The sequence below is a fragment of the Anolis sagrei genome, chromosome 3 (assembly GCF_037176765.1).
Source record: "Anolis sagrei isolate rAnoSag1 chromosome 3, rAnoSag1.mat, whole genome shotgun sequence".
NCBI classification, from domain to species: Eukaryota; Metazoa; Chordata; class Lepidosauria; order Squamata; family Dactyloidae; genus Anolis; species Anolis sagrei.
The window spans coordinates 201,924,293-201,950,892 of record NC_090023.1 but is presented as its reverse complement, the minus strand read 5'-3'; the positions used below and the strand labels follow the sequence as shown (position 1 = coordinate 201,950,892).

The 26,600-nt window shown below is 37.4% G+C and overlaps 1 protein-coding gene across 1 annotated transcript in view; it reads left to right on the top strand.

The window, feature by feature from the left end:
• The window catches only part of INPP5F (inositol polyphosphate-5-phosphatase F), a 56,482-nt gene that overhangs the window by 16,189 nt on the left and 13,693 nt on the right, over positions 1-26,600 (top strand). The window contains 8 exon segments of the mRNA XM_060768535.2: positions 1,541-1,621; positions 16,668-16,804; positions 18,700-18,828; positions 20,373-20,540; positions 20,812-20,868; positions 22,636-22,834; positions 24,950-25,129; positions 26,170-26,237. Of these exon segments, the coding sequence (XP_060624518.2) occupies positions 1,541-1,621; positions 16,668-16,804; positions 18,700-18,828; positions 20,373-20,540; positions 20,812-20,868; positions 22,636-22,834; positions 24,950-25,129; positions 26,170-26,237 (1,019 nt within the window).

Sequence of the window (26,600 nt, the reverse complement as noted above, 5' to 3'; positions counted from 1 at the left end):
TATAGTTGTCTGTGTAATCTTTTTGTTAATAGAATTACTTGGCAGGACAGGATTTGAATTAATGAATTTTAGTTATTAAAAGTGAGTACAGGCAGTCCCGAAGTTATGAACAACAGGTACAACTCCAGCCAGAAATATATATATAGAGAGAGGGTGGGGGGGGGGGGGGGAGGAGAGGGAGAGAGCTTTCGATAACATAGGGAAGGGTTAACACTCAAGTGGTGTTTGTTTTGCTGTCTGTTCAGAAGATTTTACTGAACTTTGTGTCCCTGTGATCTTAGGATTTTGAAGAATTTTGCTTGTTGTGGAAACAAGGATTGCTGAGAATGCTTCAGTGGAGACGTCTTTTTCCCATGATAACTCTTTCAGGAATGAATTTCCCTTCCGAGGGGTAGATTTTTCTCACTTCCTGTGTCTCACCCCCGTTCTTAACTACGAGTCATTTATAAGTTGGATGATTGGAACTCAGGGACTGCCTGTACATGAAAATAACATGAGCCTTCACTAAATTTTCCTACTTTCCCAAAATAATTTCTTTATTACATTTTATATTTAACCAGTTTGATGTTAAGTGGAAAGATAGATAGATTTATTTATTTATTGTGTGAGAAGCTAATTGAGAGTACAGTTATAATGTATAAAATATCACAAAGTTAAAAACTTGGCATTATGCTAAATTTTCTTTGACTTTGAGTGCCTCTGGTGTCACTGTAAGGCGGTCCTCCATTGTGCATGTGACAGGGCTCAAACTGCATTGTATTAAGTGGTCTGTAGTTTGCTCTTCTCTACACTTGCATGTCGTGAACTCCACTTTGAAGCCCCATTTCTTAAGATTGGCTCAGCACCTCGTGGTACCTTCCAAGTCACCCAGCTTTCTATGTGTCCAGGAGGGAGTTTGTCATCCGATATCAGCCGCTGATTGAGGTTCTAGGTTTTTATCTGCCTGTGAGTAACTCTGTAGATCTTAGGAAGCTATTTCTTGATTTAAGGCAGTCATTCTCAACCTGTGGGCCCTCAGGTGTTTTGGCCTACAACTCCCAGAAAACCCAGCCAGTTTACCAGCTGTTAGGATTTCTGGGAGTAGAAGGCCAAAACATCCAAAGGTTGAGAACCACTGATTTAAGATGTTGGCATGCTGGCTGATATCCGATCAGAGGATGGGCTGGAGATGTCAATGCCTTGGTCCTTTCATTACAGGCTGCTACTTCCCGACAGATGTCAGGTGGTGCAAAACTGGCTAGACAGTATAATTTCTCCAGCAGTGTTGGGTGCAGACCTCCTGTGATAATGCAGAAAGATAGATGTAATAAATGAACATTCACAATAGGTGAAACTCCTGTTTCTTCATAATCCAAATAGAGATGTCCTACTGTCTTTGAACATCTATAAACTGGGAGTGTTTTCTACAGAAGAGTTTATAATTTTCATAATAGTTGCTTTAGTTTCACATAATTGGTTGATCTGGTAGAGCTAATGGAAGTTGTGATTAAAAATGTCTTGATAATTTTAATTCTCTTATGTATTATTTTTTTGTTCACAGCTACTGATCTCCTCCTGGCTTGGAATCCAATTTGCCTGGGTTTAGTTGAGGGATTGATTGGAAAAGTTCAACTTCATACAGGTATGATTTATAATTTTTTTTGTACCTATTGTGTTTAGTAACTCACACTTTCAAATCTTAGTTATCTACCATCGATAACACTGAGTGGGTTTTGTTGTCCGTACCTCCGTGAGACTAATTGATGTAAATCTTCAGTTTGTCAAACTAATAAATGCAAGTGCTTGAATTGAAACTCTTAGATAAATGATTCAATTTACATGTGCAGTGCTTGATACTTTTATGATAAATGGTATTTTCTTGGCTTGTCTGGAAGATGGTTGAGGGGAGAGATGCTAAATATCACTCTCTGAATAAAATTTCATTAAGATAGGAAGATTCAGCTGTTGACAGATTGAGATTTTTCTTGTAGCTATAAAATTAATTTGTTTTTTAAAAATAAAGATGCCGAATTCAATCCTGCATATAAAAGGAGGAGAAACAAACCCATTGAGAAAATTTTAGCTTTCTAAAGTTTTTTATTGGTAACATCAAGATTGCCTTCTCATCTAGTTTCCTCGAGATTGTCTGTTTCTTCTTGATATAGGAAAAAGCTAGGCAAGTTTGCTGCTATTAATGGAATGGCTTTGAAAACCCTGCCAAGAAACCAGCTTGCACACATTAAATGTTTCAAAGATGAAGTCAGCGTGCTTTACATTCCTCTTGGCTTCAGCTATGGCTCTGTCTAGTTGATTTTTTACATAATAATGGTTTAATAGCCACTATTATTTGTGAATTTATCTTTCATGACTGTTAGAAATGGATTAAAAACCAGTATGCTAAACTCAGGATGCCTATATAACATATCTTGTTTCTATTTATGCTTGATAAATGTTTCTCTGATGCTAGTTGTTATTTTAAAATACAGTAATGGCATTAACGTAGAGAGAATAGGTTCTCTCTAAGAATCTGTACATCTTCCATTATGACTTTATGATCAACCTCTGCCAGAAGTTGACCATAGAGGGGTTGTGCTGGGTGATAGAAAGATTCCGAGAGTGGTATTTTATTATGATTATGATTATGATTATTTATTTTTATCCTTCTTTTCTCCCATGGGTGGGATTCAAAGCAGCGTACAGTAGTTAAAAACAAAAATTACATAACATATACATTCAAACAAAAGGCATGATAAACCAAATACACAAATTGTAGACTATATATATATACACACACAAATCAATAACATTAAAATCCCCTGAACCTCTGGCCACTGAGGTTACTCATAAAACAGATTGTACTAAAATCCTAAAAACATCATTTCCATTGGGCTGTATAACAACATTGCCAAGTCTGAGACAGCCTTCAGAGATGAATATTTATTTGGTTTACAGTGCTTTTAATTTGTGTTTTTCCCCACTTTCCCAAGGGTCCTGTGCCCTTAACCACAGAAAAATGTGTAGGCATTACTGGTGTGTGGGATAACTGTGTTAAAAATCTGATGCCTTCTATGATAAGCAATTACTTAAGTGCTTTTTTGATGGCAGCATGTTTATCATAAACACGAGTTGAAGGCTGCAAGTGAATAATGTTCTACAGATAGGTTATCATGAGCATGCTTACAAATGCTTCACCTACATTGACAATATAATTCAGTTTCTGAATGCGGATTATCTGCTTTAAACTGGATTATATGAGTCTACACTGCCATTTAATCCAGATAATTAAAGCAGATAATCTGCATTCAGAAACTGGATTATCTGGCAGTGTAGATGGGGCAAACAGACTACTGCTATATTCCTAGTTATTAGCTCTGTCGATCTACTAATGAGCCACAGGATGAAACAAATACTAAAGACTGTGGATTGTGTTGTCAGAGGTAGTGTGATTGAATGGTACATTTGCGATGTTGCCTTGTCCAAGCCAATTCTGGAAAATGTTCCCCTGTTATTGCCTCCACAACTCCTGTCTTCCATTTTCCTGAGCTGTCCACAAGGACTTTTGGAGAGTAGAAGGACTTCCATGCGGAAGATAATGTGACAAAATCAGTTTCTGCATTTGTTGCAATTGTGAATCTATGTTAATATTTTGTGAGAACAATCAAACTGCCGTTGTTAAAGGAAGAAATGTATGTTCTGTTTGATATAGACTTGAAAACAGTACATGTTGGAAGATACAAGTATTTGTATACAAGTATTTGTATCCACTTTTCTGTCTCCCTTTATGACTTGTTATAATTTCAGTAAATATTTTTATTTGCAAAATTGCAGTGATTTTAGAAGAACGACAAGGCTTCTTCTCCAATAACATTTTAGGGTTCCTCAAAGCTCATTAGAGCCGTTAGTTATATAACATAAAAACCAAGTGGTTAGAAGAAATCTCATCTCTGAAGTTATCAGATTAGTTGTGAAGGCACAGCATTCAACTCATTGCACAGAAATAGATGAAAACTCTCTGCTCCGTGCAGATGTAGATAGCATTTCTTACTTCCATTGAAAGAGGGGTTAATGTTGGCATTTTCCTGATATTTTAGCTCGACTACAATCAGGGAACATTTAGATGAACAGTGTTTAAATCATGACATCCCCCTCCATCCTGGAATAGAACAATACGAGATTCTGTATTGCTCTGTTTGTAAACAGAATTGCCCTCATTTTGAAAAGCAGGAAATATCCTGGGGAAAATGTACATACCGAGGCTTCATCTTTATCTGTTTGTTGTACCTCAAGTCCTAGTTTCAATGAGACAAACACAGTTGTTTTGTTTTGTCATCTAGGTACCAGTTGATACAAGTGAATCATAGAATAGAATCATAGAATCCTAGAGTTGGAAGAGACCTCGAGGGCGATCCAGTCCAACCCCCTGCCAAGAAGCATTCAAAGCACTCCTGACAGATGGCCATCCAGCCTCTGTTTAAAAGCCTCCAAAGAAGGCGCCTCCACCATACTCTGGGACAGAGAGTTCCACTGCTGAACAGCTCTCACCGTTAGGAAGTTCTTCCTAATGTTCAGGTGGAATCTTCTTTTTTGTGGACAACAACATGAGCCAACAATGTCACGTGGCAGCAAAAAAAGCCAATGGGATTTTGGCCTGCATAAATAGGAGTTTAATGTCTAGATCCAGGGAATTCATGTCTCTATTCTATTCTGCTTTTGTCAGACCACACCTGGAATACTGTGTCAAATTATGGGCATCACAATTGAAAGGAGATGTTGACAAGCTGGAGTGTGTTCAGAGGAGGGTGACTAAAATGATCAAGGATCTGGAGAATGAGCCCCATGAGGAGCAGCTTAAAGAGCTGGGCATGCTTGGCCTGCAGAAGGGAAGGCTGAGAGGAGTGATGGTCATGTATAAATATGTGAGGGGAAGTCATAGGGAGGAGGGAGCAAGCTTATTTTCTGCTGCCCTGGAGACTAGGATGCAGAACAATGGCTTCCAACTACTTTGTTTGTGATATATGCAAATATATTGCATATCCATTCCCTTCAGAGTGATTGAGCTGTAACTGCATAATGCATAATACCTTTTACTATCCATAATCTAGTCTGGATGAATCCTTGATTTCTTGAGTGTGTTGGGCACTTCGTGTTAAAAACAGAACTGTTTGGATTAAGCTTTTAACACTAGAGAAACAACTACTATTGGTTGATATCTAGCTGAGTTAAATGCAGCGTCTGATTAAAATTTTATCAGCAGGCTCACTGTGATGTGTCCAAATTAACAAGAACACTGCAGCAACACTCTTGAAAGTAGGCTGGTATTTATTGATTCTATGTGGAACTGAGCTGGAAACACTGCTTTATTTCCTTACCATTTGGAGTCCTGTGGTAATTTCAACTTAAAACATGTTGTAGAGCTTTAATACTATGCTTGCTTCATTGATTAAGAACACAGGTCTTGAATAAATAAAAGGTCTCTTGTCTGCCTGGAAAGATAGGAGGAAGAATCGTTTTCAGGACACTGAATGTTTTTTAAAGGCTTTTATGTTTGCATGTTGCAACTACATAGACCTTATTGCGAACTCTGATGCTGATGGTTGCTGAGCAGTCTTTTGTAAAGTGGTTAATTGCTTTGTTTAAAAAATCCTGTGAAAATACACTTCTGAAATGTTTGACCAGGGCAGATTCAAAGGCTCAGATGATTTAGCATGCAAACGAACAATTATTTCTTTTATTAAAAATTCTCCCAGTTTAGTAGCCAAGGCAGCTTTCAGCAGTTAAAGCAAACATAATTTTAAAAATTCACAATGTACACATGTAGAAAAGCAATCAAACTATCAAAAAAATGAAACAGAGACCATTAAAAAGGCAATAATTTGGCATGTTATGCAAGGCCTGTTTCCACCTTGTTCCATCGAGCTTGATGGAACAAGAGGGTCTTCATCAGTGTGCAAAAAGATATTAAGGTGGCTGTCAGTTCAACTTTTCTAGGAAGGGAGTTCCAGAATCTGGGAGCAGACACAGAGAAAGCCCTCTCCCATGTTCTTACCAGATGTGTCTGCAATGAAGGGAGGTCAAAAAAAGATCCAGAAGATCTCAAAATATTGGTAGGTTTTATAGGAAAGTGGGGTCCTTTGGATAACATGCAGTAAGACAAATAAAGCTTCACAGGTCGTAACCAGCTCAATAATAATAATAATAATAATAATAATAATAATAATACTTCATTTATATCCCAGCACCACTCCCAAAAAGGGACTTAGGGCGGCTTACAAAACAGCATGTAACATGCCATAACACATAAATACATCAATATCTGTAATAATAACAATTACAATGTCAGTGAACATAAATAACACAAAAATTACAACAACCCCACTCAAATTGAATAAAACACACAATAAAGTGCAGAAATATTTTCTAATTTAAAATGGGCAATACGATCAAGTTTCACATTCCAGCCACAATATAATCAAGTTTAACATCCCAGCTCTTTGTAATGATTGTGGAAATGGACTGGCTTTCAGCAGAGCTGTTGCACCAAGGAAGTTGTGTGCTTCCTGTAGCTAGCCCCACCTAGCAATCTGCCTGCAGTTCCTTGAACACTCTTTGAAGGCAGCCCCATGTTGAGCAAGTTACAGTAATTCAAATGGGGTGTATCTCAAGGTGTGTCGCTGTGGCAAGGTCTGATATTTCAAGAAATGGGCATGGCTGGTGCACAAGGCTTAACTATGCAAATACATTCCTGGCCATTTCTGAAGCAAGAGGTCACAAGTTCAGGGTGTAATCCAGGAGTTTACACAAACAGCACACATGTGTCTTCAAGGGACCCCTATCTACACACATTGCTTTTTGACTAACCAGGAATCTGGATTATATTTCAGCTTGTTTGCCCTCATTCAACCCATTACAGATGACAGTCCTTTTGAACCAAGACAGTCTTCTTGGATCAAGGTGGAAAAGGGTGAATAGAGCTGGGTAATTTGTGTATTTATTAAATAGCATGAGGAATAGAATTTAGCCCAGTGCCCAAGGGGTCTGAGGGCAATCGCCTTATGGTTTTTCTTCTCCATGAAAGAATGAAGCCACTGTCAAACAGTTCCCTCAAGTCACATCTCAGCAAGGTGACACTGCAATATACCATGATTGATGGTATCAAAAGCCTCTGAGAAGTTCAGCAGAACCATCAGCGACACACATTGTTCTGTTTCAACTGAGAGGTAGATAGCCTATATACTAAATTTGCTTTAAGAAATTAATTTTCAACCTATAAAGCCGACTTTTAATATACTTTCCTCTAGCCAGATTTGCCAACTCTGGCTAGATGAAGTTCTTAGATTTTTTTTCAAACTAAGGTAAAAATTCTGTTTTTTGCTTTACCTGTCTGAATTCACAAAAACAATTTCTCATTTTTCTCATCTCTTCCTTCCCTCTTCCCACCCCCTCGCACTTTTTTGACATTTTGGCAAAAAAAGGACAAATAATAATGTACTTTATTTATATTCCACCCTATCTCCCCAAGGGGACTCAAAGCAGATTACATACACATATACAGCATACATTTAGTGCCGTTATACAATTAACAAAGACAGACAGTTCGGAAACAGAGGTAAAGGCTTCCCATTTTTTCCATCTCTGACATCTGGAGCTGTGCTTGACTCCAGCCACGGGGGGTGCTGTCGCTCCATCATCCATGCCAAGGAGCTCTGTTGTCCTTAGATGATCTCCTGCTGGCATGTCCACATGGGAGCCTTTTATTACCTCCCTGCCAAAGTGGTACCTATTTATCTACTAACATTGCTATTTTTGAACTCCTAGGTGAGCATAAGCTGGGCTGATAGTTGGGAGCTCACCCCAATTCAGGCGTGAACTGTCGACCTTTCTATCGACAAGATTTTCTGCAGCTGACGGTTTAACCCGCTGTGCTAAAGCCTGGCCCAGTGTATATGAACTTATCATATACATTGGAGATAAGCATTTCTATATTAATAACTCAAAATCTTCATTCTATGTTTGACACAACTGTGGATTGTATGACATTTGCATCCCAGTTGAACGTGGTGGTTCACAAAAGTGTTTTACCTTTTGATGTGCTGACTTGTGCTTTCCAAAACTTATGAAATGTATTAGCCACATCAGATGAGAGACTGTTAGCACAGATGGCTTTCCCCCCCGTAGAACAATGGAGATCTGAGATGCAGTTGCCTCAGTTGTTTTATTATCATTGTAAAAAGGTGTCAATTTGTCTTCTCATAACAAAAATATGGTATAGAGATAATGGGAAGAATCGTCCCTTGTTGGAGTTAAACCCAATTGGGATGCCCCTCCCAGTGGTTTTCATGCAAAAACATTTTCTGCTATACATATGGCTTTTTGTCTACCCACAAATAATTTTTGTTTTGTAACTTCAGAATCAAATATTGTTTTGGAAAGCATTTTGTTTGTACATTTCTAACTTGAGAAATATGGTGGTAAACCTGTCTTGCTTCAGCTATTGTCATCCGATTTTGTTTTGGTAAAATAAAATGATAAGAGGTTTGTGGCATATTGTTTTGCAGTTTCTCTATTTTCTTGTATGTGAGACTTTCACCACAGTTTCTTTCATTCCCCCCAATACGTAATAGAAAAACCTTCACAGCAGAGAATACATTATGGTGTGACTATTTTGACTTTTGTGAAGCCAGTATTCAATGCATCTTTCCTGCATACCATTAAAAAATTACACGGACATCTCTTCTATTTTAAATCTGTACCAGTGTCTGAATGTCCTCCACAACTTCCATTTTCTGTAATGATTTGAATGGGACTTTTTCATTTAAGGAAGCAAAATATATGGCAAGCTAGTATAGTGTAGAGAAGTAGTCTTCTGAGCCAGCAGGTCGCTGCAATATGTGTAACTAAATAGAGGAAAAAAAGAGCTCTTCTAGACTATTCAGCTCCACAATATTATTATTCCTGGCTTTTCTGCGCCTCTCCCAATCTCCTAACTTAATTTTGTAATTTTTACCCTTTATCAGTTTTCACATTTCACCTCCCACATTTGTATATTGGTCACTTTCTTCCTCAGGAATTGAAATAAAAGGCCAGTGTTACACCACAGTAGTGCCTGTTACATTTCCCACATTATTCCAAGAAGATCTTGGACATTGACGTCATTTCCTGAACTTTGGGGGAATGTCAATTTTCCTGGATTTCTGGTCATTCCAGGCCAAACCCTCCCCACCAGGCCTTAATTTCTGAAAGCATTGCTTGAATCTTATTGAAGTCACAGTCTGCTTGGGATTACTGTTCCCTAATGACAGCTTTAGTCGTATCTCTGTGAACATCCTTTGAGTAATATGAGAGGAAGAGCAGAGCTATGCATATTGATCCTTCTCCTGCCTAAGATATTGCTGTTCTAATTGATTTGGAGGAATCAACATTTCTGGGAGTGTGTATATACAGTTCTTCCCTTCAGGCCATCACCAAACATATGGAAGTGTAATATTGGAGCTCTAAGTTGTCCCATTTCTACGTTCAAGCATTCAGAGATGGCGTGAAGGTAAACAACCGAAGAAGCTCTGTATTGTATTGTGAACTCTGAAGTATTTGATTTGTGCTGTTAGCTAAAACAAGGTTTGGATGGAAACAGCAAGGATTTTTCATCTTGTGTTTTGGCACCATAATTGTGTGTTGTAGAAACTGCAAAATACAAAACCCCAATTGTTGGCAGTGTCTTTGAGCTGTGTTTGTAAACAATTGCTGTAATAGTAATTGTTTGTCTCATCCTTCCCAACATAATAGCTAGATTGTAAGCTTTAGTAGTTGCCTCTTAAAGGTGACTCCACTTTTTCCTGAAAGTAAAAGGAATGGCTATTAAAGGTATATTGGCTTTTGGAATGGAAAATAAGTTTAACTTTTTATCATTTACATTGTGAATGAGGTCAAACTTGACATATTTTAGAATAACAACAATGTATATTCTGCTTTCTCTCTCCCAAAGACTCAAAGTAGCTAATGCAAGATTACTAATAAGAGTTAAATATAATTAAAAAGTATTACTAGTCAAATCAATCACTGATATCTTTAAGGTGGTGAAGAAAAAAAGTAGCTTGTGCAGCATGTGATAAACTTTTAAGGTGAAGTATTTCATAATTCTTTGTGTAGGGTTTCCTGTTTCCCTGTGGTTCTTTGTGTTTGCTCTTGCTTTTCGGCATTTCTGTTCCTTGTCATAAGAGAAGGAGGAGTAGATCAGCAAACAGTGCCATATATACAATTCCATGAGACCTATGGACTCATTAATTCTCGGAGAACTAGCAGTGCAGCATATGGAGATGACACAGCTCTAGGTAATACAGTTTGTCTTAATACAGGTTCACTTGCAACTCATCACAGAATAACGTGCACAGTTGTCCTGGATTTATTGTGCTTAATAATATTGGAAGTCAGTGTTTTGTATTATAAATAGATAATAAGTCTGTTTATAGTCTGTGATGCCATTTCAGCTGTGTCATTAGTGCTTGTTTTATGCTTTTAAAACTGTTTGCTTCAGATGAAGAAATGTACTAGCTGTAAAAATATATGTTTCCTTTTCCTAGAGGACTTATTGGCTTTATAGATATAGGTGCAACAGTACCAATAAATAACATTTCAGTTTTTGTTTGATGGACAACTTTGCATTGTTTCAAGTGAGTGCTTGGTTACAGTTGAGCTATTCAGAATATCACTGTAGCTTCTCAAATTGATGTTGTGTCAAATCATTCACAGTAAGAAAATTGCATTAGAGCATTTATTTTTTTATACTTTCCAAAATGATTAAAAAAACAAAAGATCTGTCTGTAGTTAATTGTACATCAGAGAGATATTTCAAGGTAGTGTTGAGAACCATTTGACCTTTTGAATTCTCTTTCAGAGCTATTTGAAACTTCACAAGAGTGTAATTTGAGTTCAGGTTATGCTATACTATTTCATGCTTCGTGTGATTTTTAGGCCCAATTATTAACCCCCAACATTTCTCTTCATCACTCCTTTTTATGTTAGTTGTACTTGGAAGTATAAAGGAAAAATATTAATTCACTTGATTAAGTTAAAAGGGTAAATGTTTTATAATAAAAAATAATATAGTAAGGCTGCAAAATAAAACCTAGCGAGAAGTTATTTCTGAATAAGCATGTACAGCAGTGGGTCCCAACCTTTGGCCCTTCAAGTGTTTTGGACTTCAGCTCCCACAATTTCTAACAGTTGGTAAGCTGGCTGGGATTTCTGGGAGTTGAAGTCCAAAACAACTTGAGGACCAAAGGTTGGGAACCACTGATGGATAGGATTGTGTAAAATATCAACATTCTGGTTAAGGGTATTTTATTACTCTTCCTGTGTTAACAATAATGTCCATGTTTTACTGGAATTATTTATGAAGTGTAGTAGTATTAGAACTCTTGTTTTCTTGTGTGTGCGTGAATTGTAAATCTTCCTTTAAGATTACATTTCCATTCTTCTTAATTTAATTTTGCAATTCTTAATTTAATTTTGCAAAATTCACACCTTCCTCAAGCAGATAAGAGTTCTTTCTCCCACCTTGAACATCTCACAGATATATAAACCTCACTTGCCTAGTTTCCAGCAGACCTCACAACTTCTGGGGATGCCTGCCATAAAGGTGGGTGAAACGTCAGGAGAGAATGCTTCTGGAACATGGCCATATAGCCTGGAAAACTCACAGCAACCCAAATCTTTATACTTTTCATGGTTTTAGTACATATTTGCTATAGTGAAGCTGATCACCATTTTATGGACACCATAAAATAAAGCTGAGTTCTCAGAGCCTATGTTGAGAACTACAGACGTTACTGAAAGTGTGAGTCAATTGTCTGGATTAGGCACCTAACATGGGAATGGTAGGATGTTGCCCTTTGCCCATTGCTTTTCGCAAGTCATGATTCTTACTATTTGAACAGAATGGGAAACTTGGAATTATTATCTTTGATATGATTGCCTCTAAACAGGCCTTCTAAAGGTCCTAGCATTAAAAATATTTCCATCCCTAGCTGGTTGTGTAATAAAGTCAGTGAAGGGAGTCAAACGCTTAGAAATCTGTCATGTTGCATTTATGTCTGAAATTTCTAAATGATGTACTCCACAAATTATGGCAGAACAGTTGTGGTAAATTCATTCAGGCTAGCATGTTTGGCAAACCTTAGAAGAAATATTTATGAGGTTTTAGGAGTTATTCAGAAGGCAAATGGCAACATTTAAAGTAAGGGTGGGCAAACCTATTTGACTCCAAGAGTCTACCCAAATTTGGCTGAAGTCTAAAGGGTTACATTAAATTTGTAACAGACTGGAGACTAATGAGGCATTGTAAAAAGCATCTGCCCTAGTATTCTGCATGGAAAGCTCTTCTTTTCTGATCAGCTGCTGATTGAGTCCAAAAGCTTTTCACTGCTTGGAAAGAGGGGGTAGGGCATAATGAAAGAGATAGTGGATTGGATAGAGAACCCTGATGGGCAGCATTTAGCAGATCAGAGATTACTGGATGAGGTCAGTGTGTTGGGCAAATGCTGTTCATTTTAATTTCTCTGTGTGGTGACAGCACAGTGTTGCGTTGATTTATCCCTAGATGGGAGGAATCAGTGGGGCTCCTCCCATCTAGAAACTGAAAGCCATTTCCATTTGTGAAAAGGAGTGTGGTCCAGCAGAGAGGAATGGAAGAATGATGTTGATATGATTTTGAAGAGCCTTTCCCCTGCTGACTCCTATGCTGTTACAACGGTGCTTCAAAGTAGTTTTTTGGGGGGAGACATGGGACTTCAGCAGGAAGGGCAATTAAAACAGGTACACTCCAACTTCAATCAGTAGGAGTATACTGCCGAGGAAGTCCAGTTTTCCAGAAGTTCGGATCCAAATATCTTCTAAGTCAGGCGTGGGCAAACTTTGGCCCTCCAGGTGTTTTGGACTTCAACTTCCAGAAATCCCAGCCAGCTTACAGGCTGTTAAAACACCTGGGGGACCGAAGTTTGCCCATGCCTGTTCTGCTTGTCCATCTCTTTCATTTTGTTGCCTAGGTCACTCAAGGATAACATTACCTCCAGGCTTATTGTTACGTAAGCCCAGAATTGTATTCATAGAATTCCAGTTCTTGTTTTCTTGAAGCCACCGTTGATAATGACCAAAGCAAATATAATTATAAGATGAAAATCGTGCTATGCCAGATGTCTAATCTGACTGTTCTGTCTCTTGGGCTTCTGCTGTCCTCTCATCCATATGGCCAATTAATGGAATATTGTGGTAGGACAACAAAGAAAATAAACTCCCATGTTTTCTAGAAAATAAAAGCTCATTTACAAACATTCTAAATCAAAGTGAGTCAAGCTGCTGTACCTTTGTTAATATGTGATGTGACTACTGCGATAAGAGTATTGGTTTGTGAGAGTCAGCGTGTTGTAGTGGTTTGAGTGTTGGACTTTGGAGACCAAGGTTCTAATTCTACTCAGCCATGGAAGCTCACTGAGCAACTTCAGGCAAGTCACACTCAGTCTCAGAGAAAAGCAAAGGCAAACAAAAACAAACAAAAAAAAAAAAACCAACAACCTTGCAAAGAAAATCCTGTGATAAGGTTGGCTTAGGGTCACCAAAAGTTAGAAACTCAAAGGCATACATCAGTGATTAATCTGTGATGCCAGAAACTAGTGCATTAATTGGATTTCTGCTTGCCTTGATAATCCCTAAAATCAAACATCATTTGCACTTACTAGTTATGTTCTGGCAATCTTTTTATATACTAATATTAAACCAGGACCTTCCAACCAACCAGAAAAGAAAATCGGTTGTGCTAGTTCTTCAGCCACTATTATTAAAGGAAGGAAGATAGTCCATTCTCTGTCAAATCACTTGGAATATGATTCTTTTTTTGGTCCCTCTTTTGGGACTCATAAAATCGTCTTGTGTGGAATCCAGATATAGGTGATATATGAACTGAAAGGCAGCTGCTGAGGCAGTAACAGAAAGAAACTGTGTTTGTTGTGTATCCATCATAGAGAAGGGAAAATGTGACTTGCATAATAATCCTAGTAGGCAAACTGGGTAGGGCTGTTATATGAACAGGCAGCATTCCTAAACCCTTCAAAGTATTGACATTGTCCAGCTCAAGGTGAGCATGCTATTGCAGCCAAGGAGATAAGGAACAGCTAACCAGCAGAGATCACCAGAAAAATGAAGGGAAAATGCTATATACAATTTTATTCTTGCTTGCATTATGTTGCCTGAAAGGTTAGGTCCTTGACCGTTAACCACAAATGACTATGGCAAGTACATGGACCAAAAGATCTTAAAGACAACAACAATAATGATACTTACTGTCTCTATGGATATGGATATGGATAACCCAGTGACTTCATAGTAATATAAAAATACAGAACAATATGGAATACTACAACTTAGAACTAGGGGAAAAAACATGCAGATTGCCCTGCCAAAGTAATATTATGAGTAGAGCTCCATGCATGTTTTCTTTTCAGTTGTAAGTTTTGTGGTTTATGCATCTCTAATTGAGGCCCTTGCCTTTTGTTTTTAGTCCTCTGACTAAAAAAGAGTTACTCTTTGGTTTCATTTTTATCTATTCTGTATATAGATATATTTCTTGTAATGTATTTCATTATGATCTGATTTGATTGTCAATAGATATTTTTTCTAAGCATCTCTATAACCGAGTTATAGAGATGCTTAAATTCTATATGAAATATTATATTAATAATTCTGTAATACATACATTTTCATCATTCTAAAGCAGTGGTTCTCAATTCGTGGGTCCCCGGGTGTTTTGGCCTACAACTCCCAGAAATCCCAGCCAGTTTACCAGCTGTTGGGACTTCCAGGAGTTGAAGTCCAAAACACCTGGGGACTCACAGGTTGAGAACCACTGCTGTAAAGCAAAACTCTTTTATGCAGGTTTAATAGTGTGTTTGAGCCCCTAAGAGTGCTATGGTGTTGATTACAAACTTTGATTCTTCCGGCAAGAGTGCAATCCTGTCCATACTTGTGTGGGAGTAAGCTCCGTTGAACTTGGCAAGGACTGCTTCTGAATAAGCATGTTTGGAGTCAGGCTGTAAGCCACTGAGCAGCATTTAATAGGCTTTTCTTGCCAGTTCTAATACAGCTTTTGCATTTGTTAACAGGCTGATTGATCTTACAAAAAAGAGCTACCTTTCTGAATACCAATTTTTAATCTATTATTCTGATCTAAGAACCTATAATATAGATGAAGTACCAAGCTCTTCATTTTCCAAACCAATTGGGTAACCAAACATCACTGACTAGTGATAAAGCACATTCCAAAAAGCCTTAATATCTGGCATAACACCATGTTTTTGATCAGCTGAAATTTCTGGATTGTCTTCTAGGCCAATCTGACATTTAAGTACAGTCATTTAACCTGTAAATAACTAAATTGTAAATTGCTATGGCAAGGTGTGACTTCTCAAGCAGATGACATAGTTAACACAAAATGGAATTCGTGAATGATGCATCTGGCTGTCTCAGCACATGCAAAACCAAGGAAGAATCTATGTAACGTTATTTCCCTAATGGTTGGGCCAGCCCTGAACATTCCTTTGAACACTTTTTTTTCTTCATATACTTAGGCCCCATCTACACTGCCAAATAATGCAATTTGAAACTTCATTATATGTTCAGTGTAGAACCCATATCATGCAGTTTAATAATAATAATAATAATAATAATAATAATAATAATAATTTTATTTCTTACCCGTTTCTCTTCATGGCTGAAGGTGGGCTACAAAACAATTAAAATACATAACCACTAGAAATACAGACACTTAAAATGTACCTCCATAGAAATTACACATCAAAACTTATCTCTACAAAATATATGCTAAGATGAGAGCTAAAGAGAAAGAACCATAAGGGGTCAATTCTCTAGCTTGTCTTTCCAGGCTTTTCACTTTCTTCGAAGTGAAAGACTGATACTTAAAGGGGACATACAGCAATCAAAGGGGCTGATTGATTTGAATGGAGAAAAAGTAGGTAGGGGTTGGACTGAGTATGCCTGAATGAGTAATACATCTATCTTTAATCATTAATTGAGTTAATTACCCCAGGCTTTCTTTGTGTCAGGAGAGACTTGAGAAATTGCAAGTCGCTTCTGGTGTTAGAGAATTGCCCGTCTCCAAGGACGTTGCCCAAGGAACGCCCGGATGTTTTGATGTTTTTCTATCCTTGTGGAAGGTTTCTCTCATGTCCCCACATGACAGAGGGAGCTTATCCGTGCTCTCCCCAGATTCGAACCTGCAACCTGTCGGTCTTCAGTCCTGCCGGCACAAGGGTTTAACCCAGACATCCAGCTGTTTGGGCATCCAAACTCCCAGAAGCCTCAGCAAGCTTGTTCAATTGTCAGGAATTCTGGGACATGAAGGCCTAAATGTCTGGTGGGCCACAGTTTGAGGATGCCTGGTTTAACCCATTGTGCCACTGGGAGCTTCTTAAAATATATACTAAAACACACAAAACAGAGATCAAACAAAGGACACTTAAAATTCATGTTTAAGGACTGTCTGGGTAGGCATGCTGGAAGAGATAGGTCTTTATATGGTTTTTAAATTCCAACAGCTCATTTAGTCAAGGTTTTCTGATTGTTTTAGAATTATATTGGTATATCTTTTCATTATGCATAAATGCCTTTGGATTCTTTTAAAACAGATTTGCCATGGTGGCTGCTTCTGATTCGCCAGAAAGTAGTGATTGGAAAACTTCCAGGAGATCATGAAATATGTAAAGTGACAAAAATTGCAGCAGTGCCCCTCTCTGATGCAGAACCTCAAGATCTGGATCTAGAGGTAAGGTTAAAACTCTGCTCTGAAATCTCTGTGTGCACACCTTCAAATCACCTGCTAACTTATAGCAACCCTATAGATTTCATAGGAGTTTCTTAAGCAGGAAATATTCAGCGGTAGATTGTCAACTTCTTCCTTTGAAATACGGCATACAGCACATTTGTTGGTGTTCTTGATCCAAGTACTAACCAGAGCTCCTTCACTTCCTAGATGAGATTGGATCAGGTCACTTTAGGATATTTAGGCAGATATGGTGGTACAATATTTAATATGAGGAATAACAGATCTTGCTGCGAGAAACCTATGATAGGGTCACCATAAGTTGGAAATGACTTGAAGGCCTATGAAAACAACACAGATATATTGGAAGAACATTTAAAAGGAGGGGTGAACAATTATAGTTAATGAAAAAGGAGACAATTTCAATATATTACCTGTAATATATAAACTCTACTCATGTATTCACCTATATAATGTTATATAATGTTTGGATTTTCCAATGAGTGCTGTTTGGATGAAAAATAAATATGTCTAAATTGTAAAAAGCTGCTTGGCAGTATAGATTTTAGCAGAACATGGCTTGCTTCAAGTACTAAGAATATGCTGGCTTTCTTGCTTTTACAACAACTACAACTGCATAGGCTTATTTTGGGCATTCTGGAACACCGGTTTTAGTGAAAAAATATATATATTATGAAGCGTTAATACTGAATAGTTTTTGACTTCTTCATTCCAAATTCTAAATGATTATCTGGATATTTTGCAGGTAGGGAATACTTTAAAAATAAAAATCTTGTAATATGATTATAATCAATTATAATGTTTAAGCACACCAATTTCCATGTGTTGTCGAAGGCTTTCATGGCCAGAATCACTGGGTTGCTGTGGGTTTTCCGGGTTGTATGGCCACGTTCCAGAAGCATTCTCTCCTGACATTTCACCTACATCTATGGCAGGCATCCTCACAATCTCTGAGGATGCCTGCCATAGATGTGAGTGAAATGTCAGGAGAGAATGCTTCTGGAACTTGGACATACAGCTTGGAAAACTCACTGCAAATTACAAACCAGTTTCCAGTTTTTAGACATTTTAAAGTTGAATTTTGAATATTTAAAATGCAAAAGAATTATCAACAAGATCTTCTTACGCAATAGCGAGATCACCCCAGAGTCATCAGATCCTTCTGATCTTGGACGTTAAGCAAGGTCAACTCTAAAGGAGACCACCAAGGAATAGCAGATTCTATAGGCCATATTTCAGATGAAGGAACTGGCACAATCACCTCTGAGTTTGATTTGCCTAAAAAATCTTTGAGAAGTCAACAGACAATCTGGAAATTTCTCATTAAAGATATTCCCTTTACAATTGGATGAGTTTGAGGAATAACATTTGTTAACCCAGAATTGAGCCCATACTATGACAACTATGTTGTAGAATAAATGAAAGAGGGTTGGGAGGAATTTACTGTCTTTTAAGCTCAGTTTGTTTTGTCATGGAGTTTGATCACTTTTTTTTTGTGGAGTCTGTTCCAACTTACATTAGATATCTGTTTTCAAATGCTTATTTTTAATTAGTGCTGTTGGCTATTGGCATCATAGGTTTATTATTTTATTTGTTTGCTACCTTTATTCAAAGCCATGAATAGTAATACTAAGAATACTAATGATTTTATTTCTTACCTGCCTTTCCTCGTGGCTCAAGGCAGGTTGCAACATTGCTTAAAAGCATGCATGAGAGCTTGAAAAATTTGAAAATACAACCATATAGATGTTCCTAACTTTTATTTAAGCTATTTGAAAAGATTAAATATACTTAGCATAAACTTCAGAAGATTATTTTTATGTAATCATTTTATAGGTATCTTTTATATAATAAAATTTTACTGCATTTCTTTTTAGCTCTGTAAAAAACATCATTTTGGAATATACAAGCCAGAGAAGATTACACAGTCTCCAGATGATTCTAAATTTCTGCTCAAGACCTTCACTCAAATTAAAACAAATGTTGCTGCTTCTAATAAAAGGAAGGTGGGGATTACTTGTGGTATTTTAAAGGGTTTAGAAACTCTCACTTGTGGTTCACATTAGCTATGTTTCCCTTGACCAAACTCTCAACTGTGGCTATTCTTCAGTAAGTGTCAAACCATAATTTACAGCACTGTCTTGTTTCTATTAACCATCGTTAATAATAGCAATAATTTAGGATTTTGGTGATACAATAGGTTAATCTAAAGTGAAAACAGAAATTTACAATTTTGTGGCCATTCCTCGAAGTTAGCAGGGTATGCAAAAACAATAAGGCTTTATGCAGCTTTTAATTTAGTTTGTATTAAAAGTTTACAGGGTTCTCCTGACTTGTAAGGGATAATTAAATTAGTACTATATCCTGCATTCTAATCTAATCTCAATAAGGATAATGTTCCCTTCTACTTTAACACTTACCAGTTGGAAGCAAGATGTTATGTTAGGAGTCTGCTTTGTTCATACAGCCAGGGCATGGTGGTCATAACAGAAGTACAATTCTAATTATGAGGAAATATTGGAAGCTTTCTTTTTTGGGGAAGGTCATATAGCAGTGGTCCTCAACCTGGGGTCCCCAGATGTTTTTGCCCTATAACTCCCAGAAACCCCAGCCAGTTTACCAGCTGTTAGGATTTCTGGGAGTTGAAGGCCAAAAACATCTGGAGACCCCAGGTTGAGAACCACTGCCATATAGGAAGAAAGTTGCCATGTATTTTATAGTGAAAAATCTTATTATGAGGTCCTAGGTAATTTCCATGATGGACCAAGCCCATGGTTGCATTATTCATATTGAACTTATGCAGGATGAAATGTGAATAAAATTATTTTGGTTAGAAAAGATATTTTATTGTGTAGAGACGGATGTCCATTAAGGCCTTTTTTGGTGGGAGTTCATTGTCTGACTATTGCAATTTGAAGCTAGCTTCAAACTGCTCTGAATATTTATTGTGTCAGAAAAGAATTGAAGGTACAGTTATATTTTATTTAAAAACAGAAAGTTAAAAACTTGGCATTACGCTAAATGTCCTTTGACCAGAAGCTGGTCAGTTGGAGTGCCTCTGGTGTTGCTGTGAGAAGGTCTTCCATTGTGCATATATGGCAGGGCCCAGGTTGCATTGTAGTAGATGTAGGAGGTGGTCTGTGGTTTGCTCTTCTCCTCACTTGAATGTCATGGACTCCGCTTTGTAGCCCCATTTCTTAGGGTTAGCTCTTCATCTTGTGGTGCCAGAGCGCAGCCTGTTCAGTGCCTTCCAGGTTGCCCAATCTTCTGTGTGCTCAGAAGGAAGTTTCTCATCTGGTACCAGCCACTGATTGAGGTTCTGGGTTTTAACCTGCCACTTTTGGACTCTTGCTTGCTGAGATGTTCCAGCGAGTATCTCTGCAGATCTTAGGAAGCTATTTCTTGATTTAAGGAGTTGGCTTGTTGGTTGATATATAAACAGAATGCTCTGAATGATCAGTGTAGATGGGGCCTAAGTAGCCGAACAAAGCCATTTTTCTCCACTTGATTGGCATCAGCAATACCAATTTTAGTATTTTGGTATTTACAGGTTAAAGAAAGTAAAGAGAAAGAGAGACTGGAGAGGCGGCTGCTAGAAGAACTCTTCAAAATGTTTATGGACTCGGAATCCTTTTATTATAGCTTAACGTATGACCTAACAAATTCTGTGCAAAGGCAAAGTGCCTGTGAGAAGGCTGCCTTGCCACTTTGGAAGAAGGTAAGAGTATATATGTTACTTTTATTTGAATTAACACACACACACACACACACACACACACACATATATATAAAATAAAATGTGTGTGTGTGTGTGTGTGTGTGTGTGCCTGTATTGTGCTTTTGCACCTCTAAATAGAAAGAATTTGTTTTTCCCCACTTGATAAACTCCTTGCTTTAGAATGTATTCTGGTAAAGGGGAGTTCATTAGAGAAAAGCTTTGTTCACTACTTTTTTGGTGGAAAAGATTTATGTTTCATTTTATTTTTCAGGTTGATGACAGATTCTTTTGGAACAAGCACATGGTTGAAGACCTGATAAATATTGGGGTCAGTTATTTTTATACAAGCATTCTCCACTTTTCTGTGACTTTGTTTATCAGTGTTTTGCTGTTTTGACACATCTAAATTATAGCTATATGCAGCACTTTAAATCCATTGTCCATTCATGCAACCATGCTCTGCTTTTTGTTCTCTCTTCTTCTACTAAGCAGGGTGTTTTTCCCCCTCTGTAAATGTACTTACCACACTGTTTTCCCTCTCTCTCTCAGTTGATTCAGCGCTTCTAATGTTCAGTCTACTAGTTTCCTAGTTCATAACCTGGCTCCTAACATGTCGAATAATCAGATTTCTGCATAGTTATATATTTTATTGGGCCCCTGGTGGTTCAGTGGACTACATAGTTGAGCTGGTGAGCTTGCTGACCAAAAGGTTGGCGATTTGAATCAGGGGAGCAGGGTGAGTTCCCACTGTTAGGCTCAGCTTCTGCCAACCTAGCAGTTTGAAAACATACAAATGTGAGTAGATCAATAGGTACCACTTCTGCAGGAAGGTAACGGCGCTCCATGCAGTCATTCTGACCATATGACCTTGGAGTTGTCTATGGACAATGCTGGGTCTTCAACTTAAAAATGGAATTGATCACCACACCACTGAGTCAGACTAGACTAGACTTAATGTCAGGGATAACCTTTACCCTTACTATATATTTTATTTAGAACCTTAATGTGCTATGCATCATTCTGTTCCATTTTCTGGTCAGTACTTTATAACATAATTGACACATAAAACTGTTATTAGAAGTCTATAAATTTTCCAATAATAAACTCACTTTGCTTCCCGCTATAAACCACAAATAGCATTGCAATTGCTTTGGGAATATTGTGCATATATATGCAATATATGATATTTTGTCCAGACAGTATCCTTTTTCCTACTCTTTTCTTGTCTTTTAAAAAATGTCGTTTTTGAAGTGGGTTGTACATTATTAGGCGTTGCAGCTCAGCGCACATTCATTACAGCTTTTGCAATGGGCATTAGTTTTATCCTCCATCTTTAAAATGTCTTGTAAGTCGTACTAAAACATTTCTTAAGTTGTATATTTTTAGAGCATATAAAAAGTAAAGTACCACTTTGAAATTCTTATAGTTTTAATATCCCTATAATGCATGATAAAAACTGCGTTCTCTGGTTGCTGCTATTTTAACAAGTTGTTATTGGAACAAGTCACAAGAGAATTTATTTTATAGTAAGCATGTTAGAGATTAATGCTATCATTCCATGCCATAATGGCAGCATAAAGCTTTACTCCTAAAATGCTCATTAAAGAAATAAATTAGAAAACTTCTGATCTTCATAATTGACAGCCTCACTATTGAATAAATAGTCATGAGTCTAAAATAGTTTACACTGTGTAACAACATTTGAAAAATCTTACGTTCTTGATTTGAAAGTGTTATTTCCTGTTTAATTGTGTGGTTCTTACTTTTAAAGTAGTTGTTCTCCTCTAGAAACTTTATTTTTGTGGCTACCACAAAGTATGTTGAATTGGTTGAGACTATGAAATATTCACTGAAAATCTATAGCAAAATGGGTTGCAGGATGTCCTGCAAAAACAATGTTTTTGCAGTTTAAGAAACTTTTCCAATGTTTTTATGATAGAACCAATTACGAAATGATGTTTATAACCCAGAAACAAAAATTGTGTTACATAGTGTAATTCCTGTTCCATGTGTTTTCTTTTTTAACTTTTCTGAACATGCAGATTGCACCTTTGTACTGGTTTTGAAATATGTGTTTGTTTATTTCACTTTGCAGGAACCTGAATTAGATTTTTGGATTATCCCAGTCATCCAGGGATTTGTTCAGATTGAAGAGCTTGTTGTGAATTATAATGAAACGTCAGATGAGGAGAAAAGCAGCCCAGAAACACCACCCCAAGAGCCCATTTGTGTAGATGATATTCACCCATGTTTTCTTGTGGCCCTTATCTCACGGCGCAGCCGCCATAGAGCTGGTAAATGCATGCAGACGAGTCAACTTAAAACAGCTACTGACATTTAAATTGGTATTTTCTTGCTGAGAAGCAAAAATGTCAAAATGTTGGCAGTGCCCTTCCATGTGGGAAATGCTCTGCCACCTTCACGTTGTGCATTGGGAACTGGGGAGCTATTACAAGAGATTATGTTGCATATTGCTGTGACAAGTTTCACAGGCTGTTAAATAATGTAAGAGTATTGATCCAGTCAAGACAGTATATAGTACTCAGGAAGAAATTCACAGAAAGAATAAGCAAATTCTTCAGAGGCTCTGCTTCTGTTTAGACAGTATTTCTTTGCTCTAACCAACCATACCCATACAACAGGATCTGTGTCTTTTCGTGGCAGGGAAAAGTGATTTTAACAAAAATAATTTGATGGTGAAAAATAGAAAATTTTATATTTTCATTATTTCTTGCACTGTAAGGTCTTAAGAACATTAAGTACAGTAGCGTCTCACTTATCCGACATAAACGGACCGGCAGAACATCGGATAAATAAAAATGTTGGATAATACGGAGTCTCCTACTGTTACTCATTCGATGGGGCAATAAACACTTAGAATACTAACAACAAGGACTCAAAGGGTTAAGGCAAGGCAATGCCTTGGGGCTAGAGTGGCCCAACAGGAAGTGCTCAGATGTGGAAGAGGTGCGTGGAAATCACAGAGGGAAAGAGGGAGGATGCTTCCGTTTCCAGTCCTGCCTCTTTTTCCCCTTTCCTCCTCCCTCCTCCTCCTTTATACTTATTAGGAATGGAGAGAGAATTGGGAGCACTCCTTTAATTGAAGGGGAAATGCTGGAGGAAAGGGGGTGTCAGATAAGAGCGTTAGTTAAGACGGAATGTCGGATAAGTGAAGGTTGGATAAGCAAGACTCTACTGTATCTGCAATCTGAAATCTCAGTTTATTGAGTATCAGGTATATTTAAATGTCATTTTTTTTTGTAAAGCCAGGGGAGGGGGAAGTGAAGAATTTTTGTTTAAGAGAAATCATTGCAAATTGGAGATTGGGATATTAATGTATCAACATCTGCCAGCCATTTTCACCTTGCCATGCACACATGCTTTTTCAAATGCTCAATCTGGAATTCTCAGATAGATGTCTCAGCAGGGTTTTACCTTGGGAAGGAAAAATAGAGATGAAAATTTCAGTTCCCTGGACCTTTTGAATGTACAGCACTGATACCTTTTGTCTCGGTCCGTTAATCCAGGGTTCCAACAAAGCATCATAGGGGTTTCCATAAAAATTACAAAACAGATTTGAAAATAAATCTGCAAGAGGAGTACTTGTTAGAATATGAAGATCTTATTAAAAATCTCCTAATTTAAAAACAAAATTTGAATATGTGCCACTGAATATCTTTTGGTTAGGACTGTCAGTACCTGGAAAAAGCTATCCAAGTCCTGCTCCTTTTCACATCTACCTATTGATGTGAATTAGGTTTTTCAGCCTATGCTTACACCAACAATAAACTTAGGAGTAAACCCGGATGCTGCTTTCGATTTTCATATTTGGCTGCCAGACGTAAAGCCAAATTTGAAATCTATTTTAAGTACAAAAATGAAACAGTTTCATTTACTGGATTCATATTCAGTGTCAATGTAATATTTTCGAGTACCAAAATAAAGGTTTGTGGTTATATTTAAAATGTTTTCTCTTTCTCTCCAAACCTGTTAGATTTGGAGATAAATACAAAACAGTTAGACAATAGGGTTGGATGAAAGAAAGAACTTCGTGGAGTTACAATGCTTAGTAAAATCCAAGTACATAGTTAGGTTTCCGTAGGAAAATCAGGGATAGAGTTAAGGTTCAATGAGAAAAAAAGGCCTCCATGACCAAAAAGGTTTGGAAAAGGCTTCTCAACTCCTCTCCATCTACTTCAAGACTGATCTATTGGTAGCAGTTTTACTGGTAGTTACATTAAGCTGTTGAAACAGAACTTCATGATATGAGAGGCTCAATTTTCTTTAATCAAATATTTGGGCTGTTCTAAAGCTATCTTGCTTAGCAGTTGAGAACTTTATGATATACAATGTGAGCATTGCCATTCAAATCCTACATCTTTCCTGAGAATTCTTTGCTCATATTCTAGGCATGCGTTACAAACGAAGAGGAGTGGATAAAAATGGGAACGTGGCAAATTATGTGGAGACGGAACAATTGATTCATGTCCACAACCACACCTTGTCTTTTGTTCAGACAAGGGGCTCTGTGCCTGTGTTTTGGAGTCAGGTTGGTTATAGATACAATCCACGACCACGGCTGGACAAAGGTTAGTCCCGATGTAGTATCAGCAGATTTTGCTGTATTTAAATTGTTATTGCTGACTTTGGGCTACATTTCATGCAGCACTAGGGGTGCTCATACATACCACATTTCAGCTTTGAATGTGTATAATACCCTAGAGGAGAAGCACCCCATATGTGCTGTACATAAAAATGATGAAGCTGAAAGTGTCAAGCAATGTTTTTGTAGTAACCGTCTTGTTCCTGTTATGAATCAGAAATAATCCAAATTCTGTGGAGGAAAGTCACCTTACAAAGAAATATGTGATGACATCTTGAAATTTGCATCTGTGATGCCCACATTCTGCTGTCTTCCTGTTTCTGCACTGCTCCATATTTGTAATTTGGATGACTTGTCATTTCAGTTCATGTAATTTTTAAATAGAATCAAGTCTGATGTTGTCTGAACCGATATGCCACTTTAATTTTTTATGGGAGATCATCCTTTTTGAAGGCAGACCAATGGCTCAGCTATTATGGTGGAATCAAATCTAATGTGCAGAAAAAATTAAATATGGCAGTCGGTCTGAATTAATTAAAGCCACAATAACTTGGGATCATGCAGTTGACATGAGGTGCTGGAATTGAATTTGATCTGCATTCTGTCACTGAGCATTGATGCGCTATGTCATTACCGAAGAAGAGAATCTGCATCATTCTTCTATTTGAAAAACCTGGAAACTTTAAAATATATAACACAAACACACACACACAAATATGGAACAGTAGCAGGGCAATTGGTGAGAATCCGATATGGATCTCAATATGTAGCTCAGCCTTGCCATAAGAACTTTCAGGCAAACTTCTTTGCGATTGGAAGCAGAAGTTCCCATGAAAAGATGTCCTGGTATTTGTTTATAATTTAATTAAAAGTTACTACACACATCACTTTGTGAAAGATTTTTCTCTGTACAATTACTTTCCACAGAAATCTGTGTCTGTATGATCCTGCAGCAGTGTTTAGATACTTTTAAATGTGACTGTTACATACCCCAAGCTTTATTCAAAGTGTTTCTGTACTTTCCAGGTGAAAAGGAAACAGTCCCTTATTTCTTTGCACATTTTGAAGAACAATTAAAAATTTATACAAAACAGGTGAGCTTGCCTAATTTTTACAATAAAAAAGTTTGAAATCATGGTGACCAGCCATAGGTTTTATTTTTTGAAAAACAATTATTAATGACATTGTCAAGGTGACAAATGTGACAAGAACTGACCCAAAGGTGCTCTTTAATATGCCATTGTTGTTCCCCAGAGCAGTTCAATTATTCTGCTCAAGAGAAGTTGGAGTATCTGAATGTTTGTTGTTTGTTTGTAGATGCTTGTACACACAGGTGCTTTTTCATCAATCCTGAATGTTTTAGCTATTATGTAAGGAAAGACTGGAATATGTGATAGGAAGGAAAACTTTAATTCTATTTGGCAGTAGCTTTGTATTAGATGTTCTTGTCTTTCAAC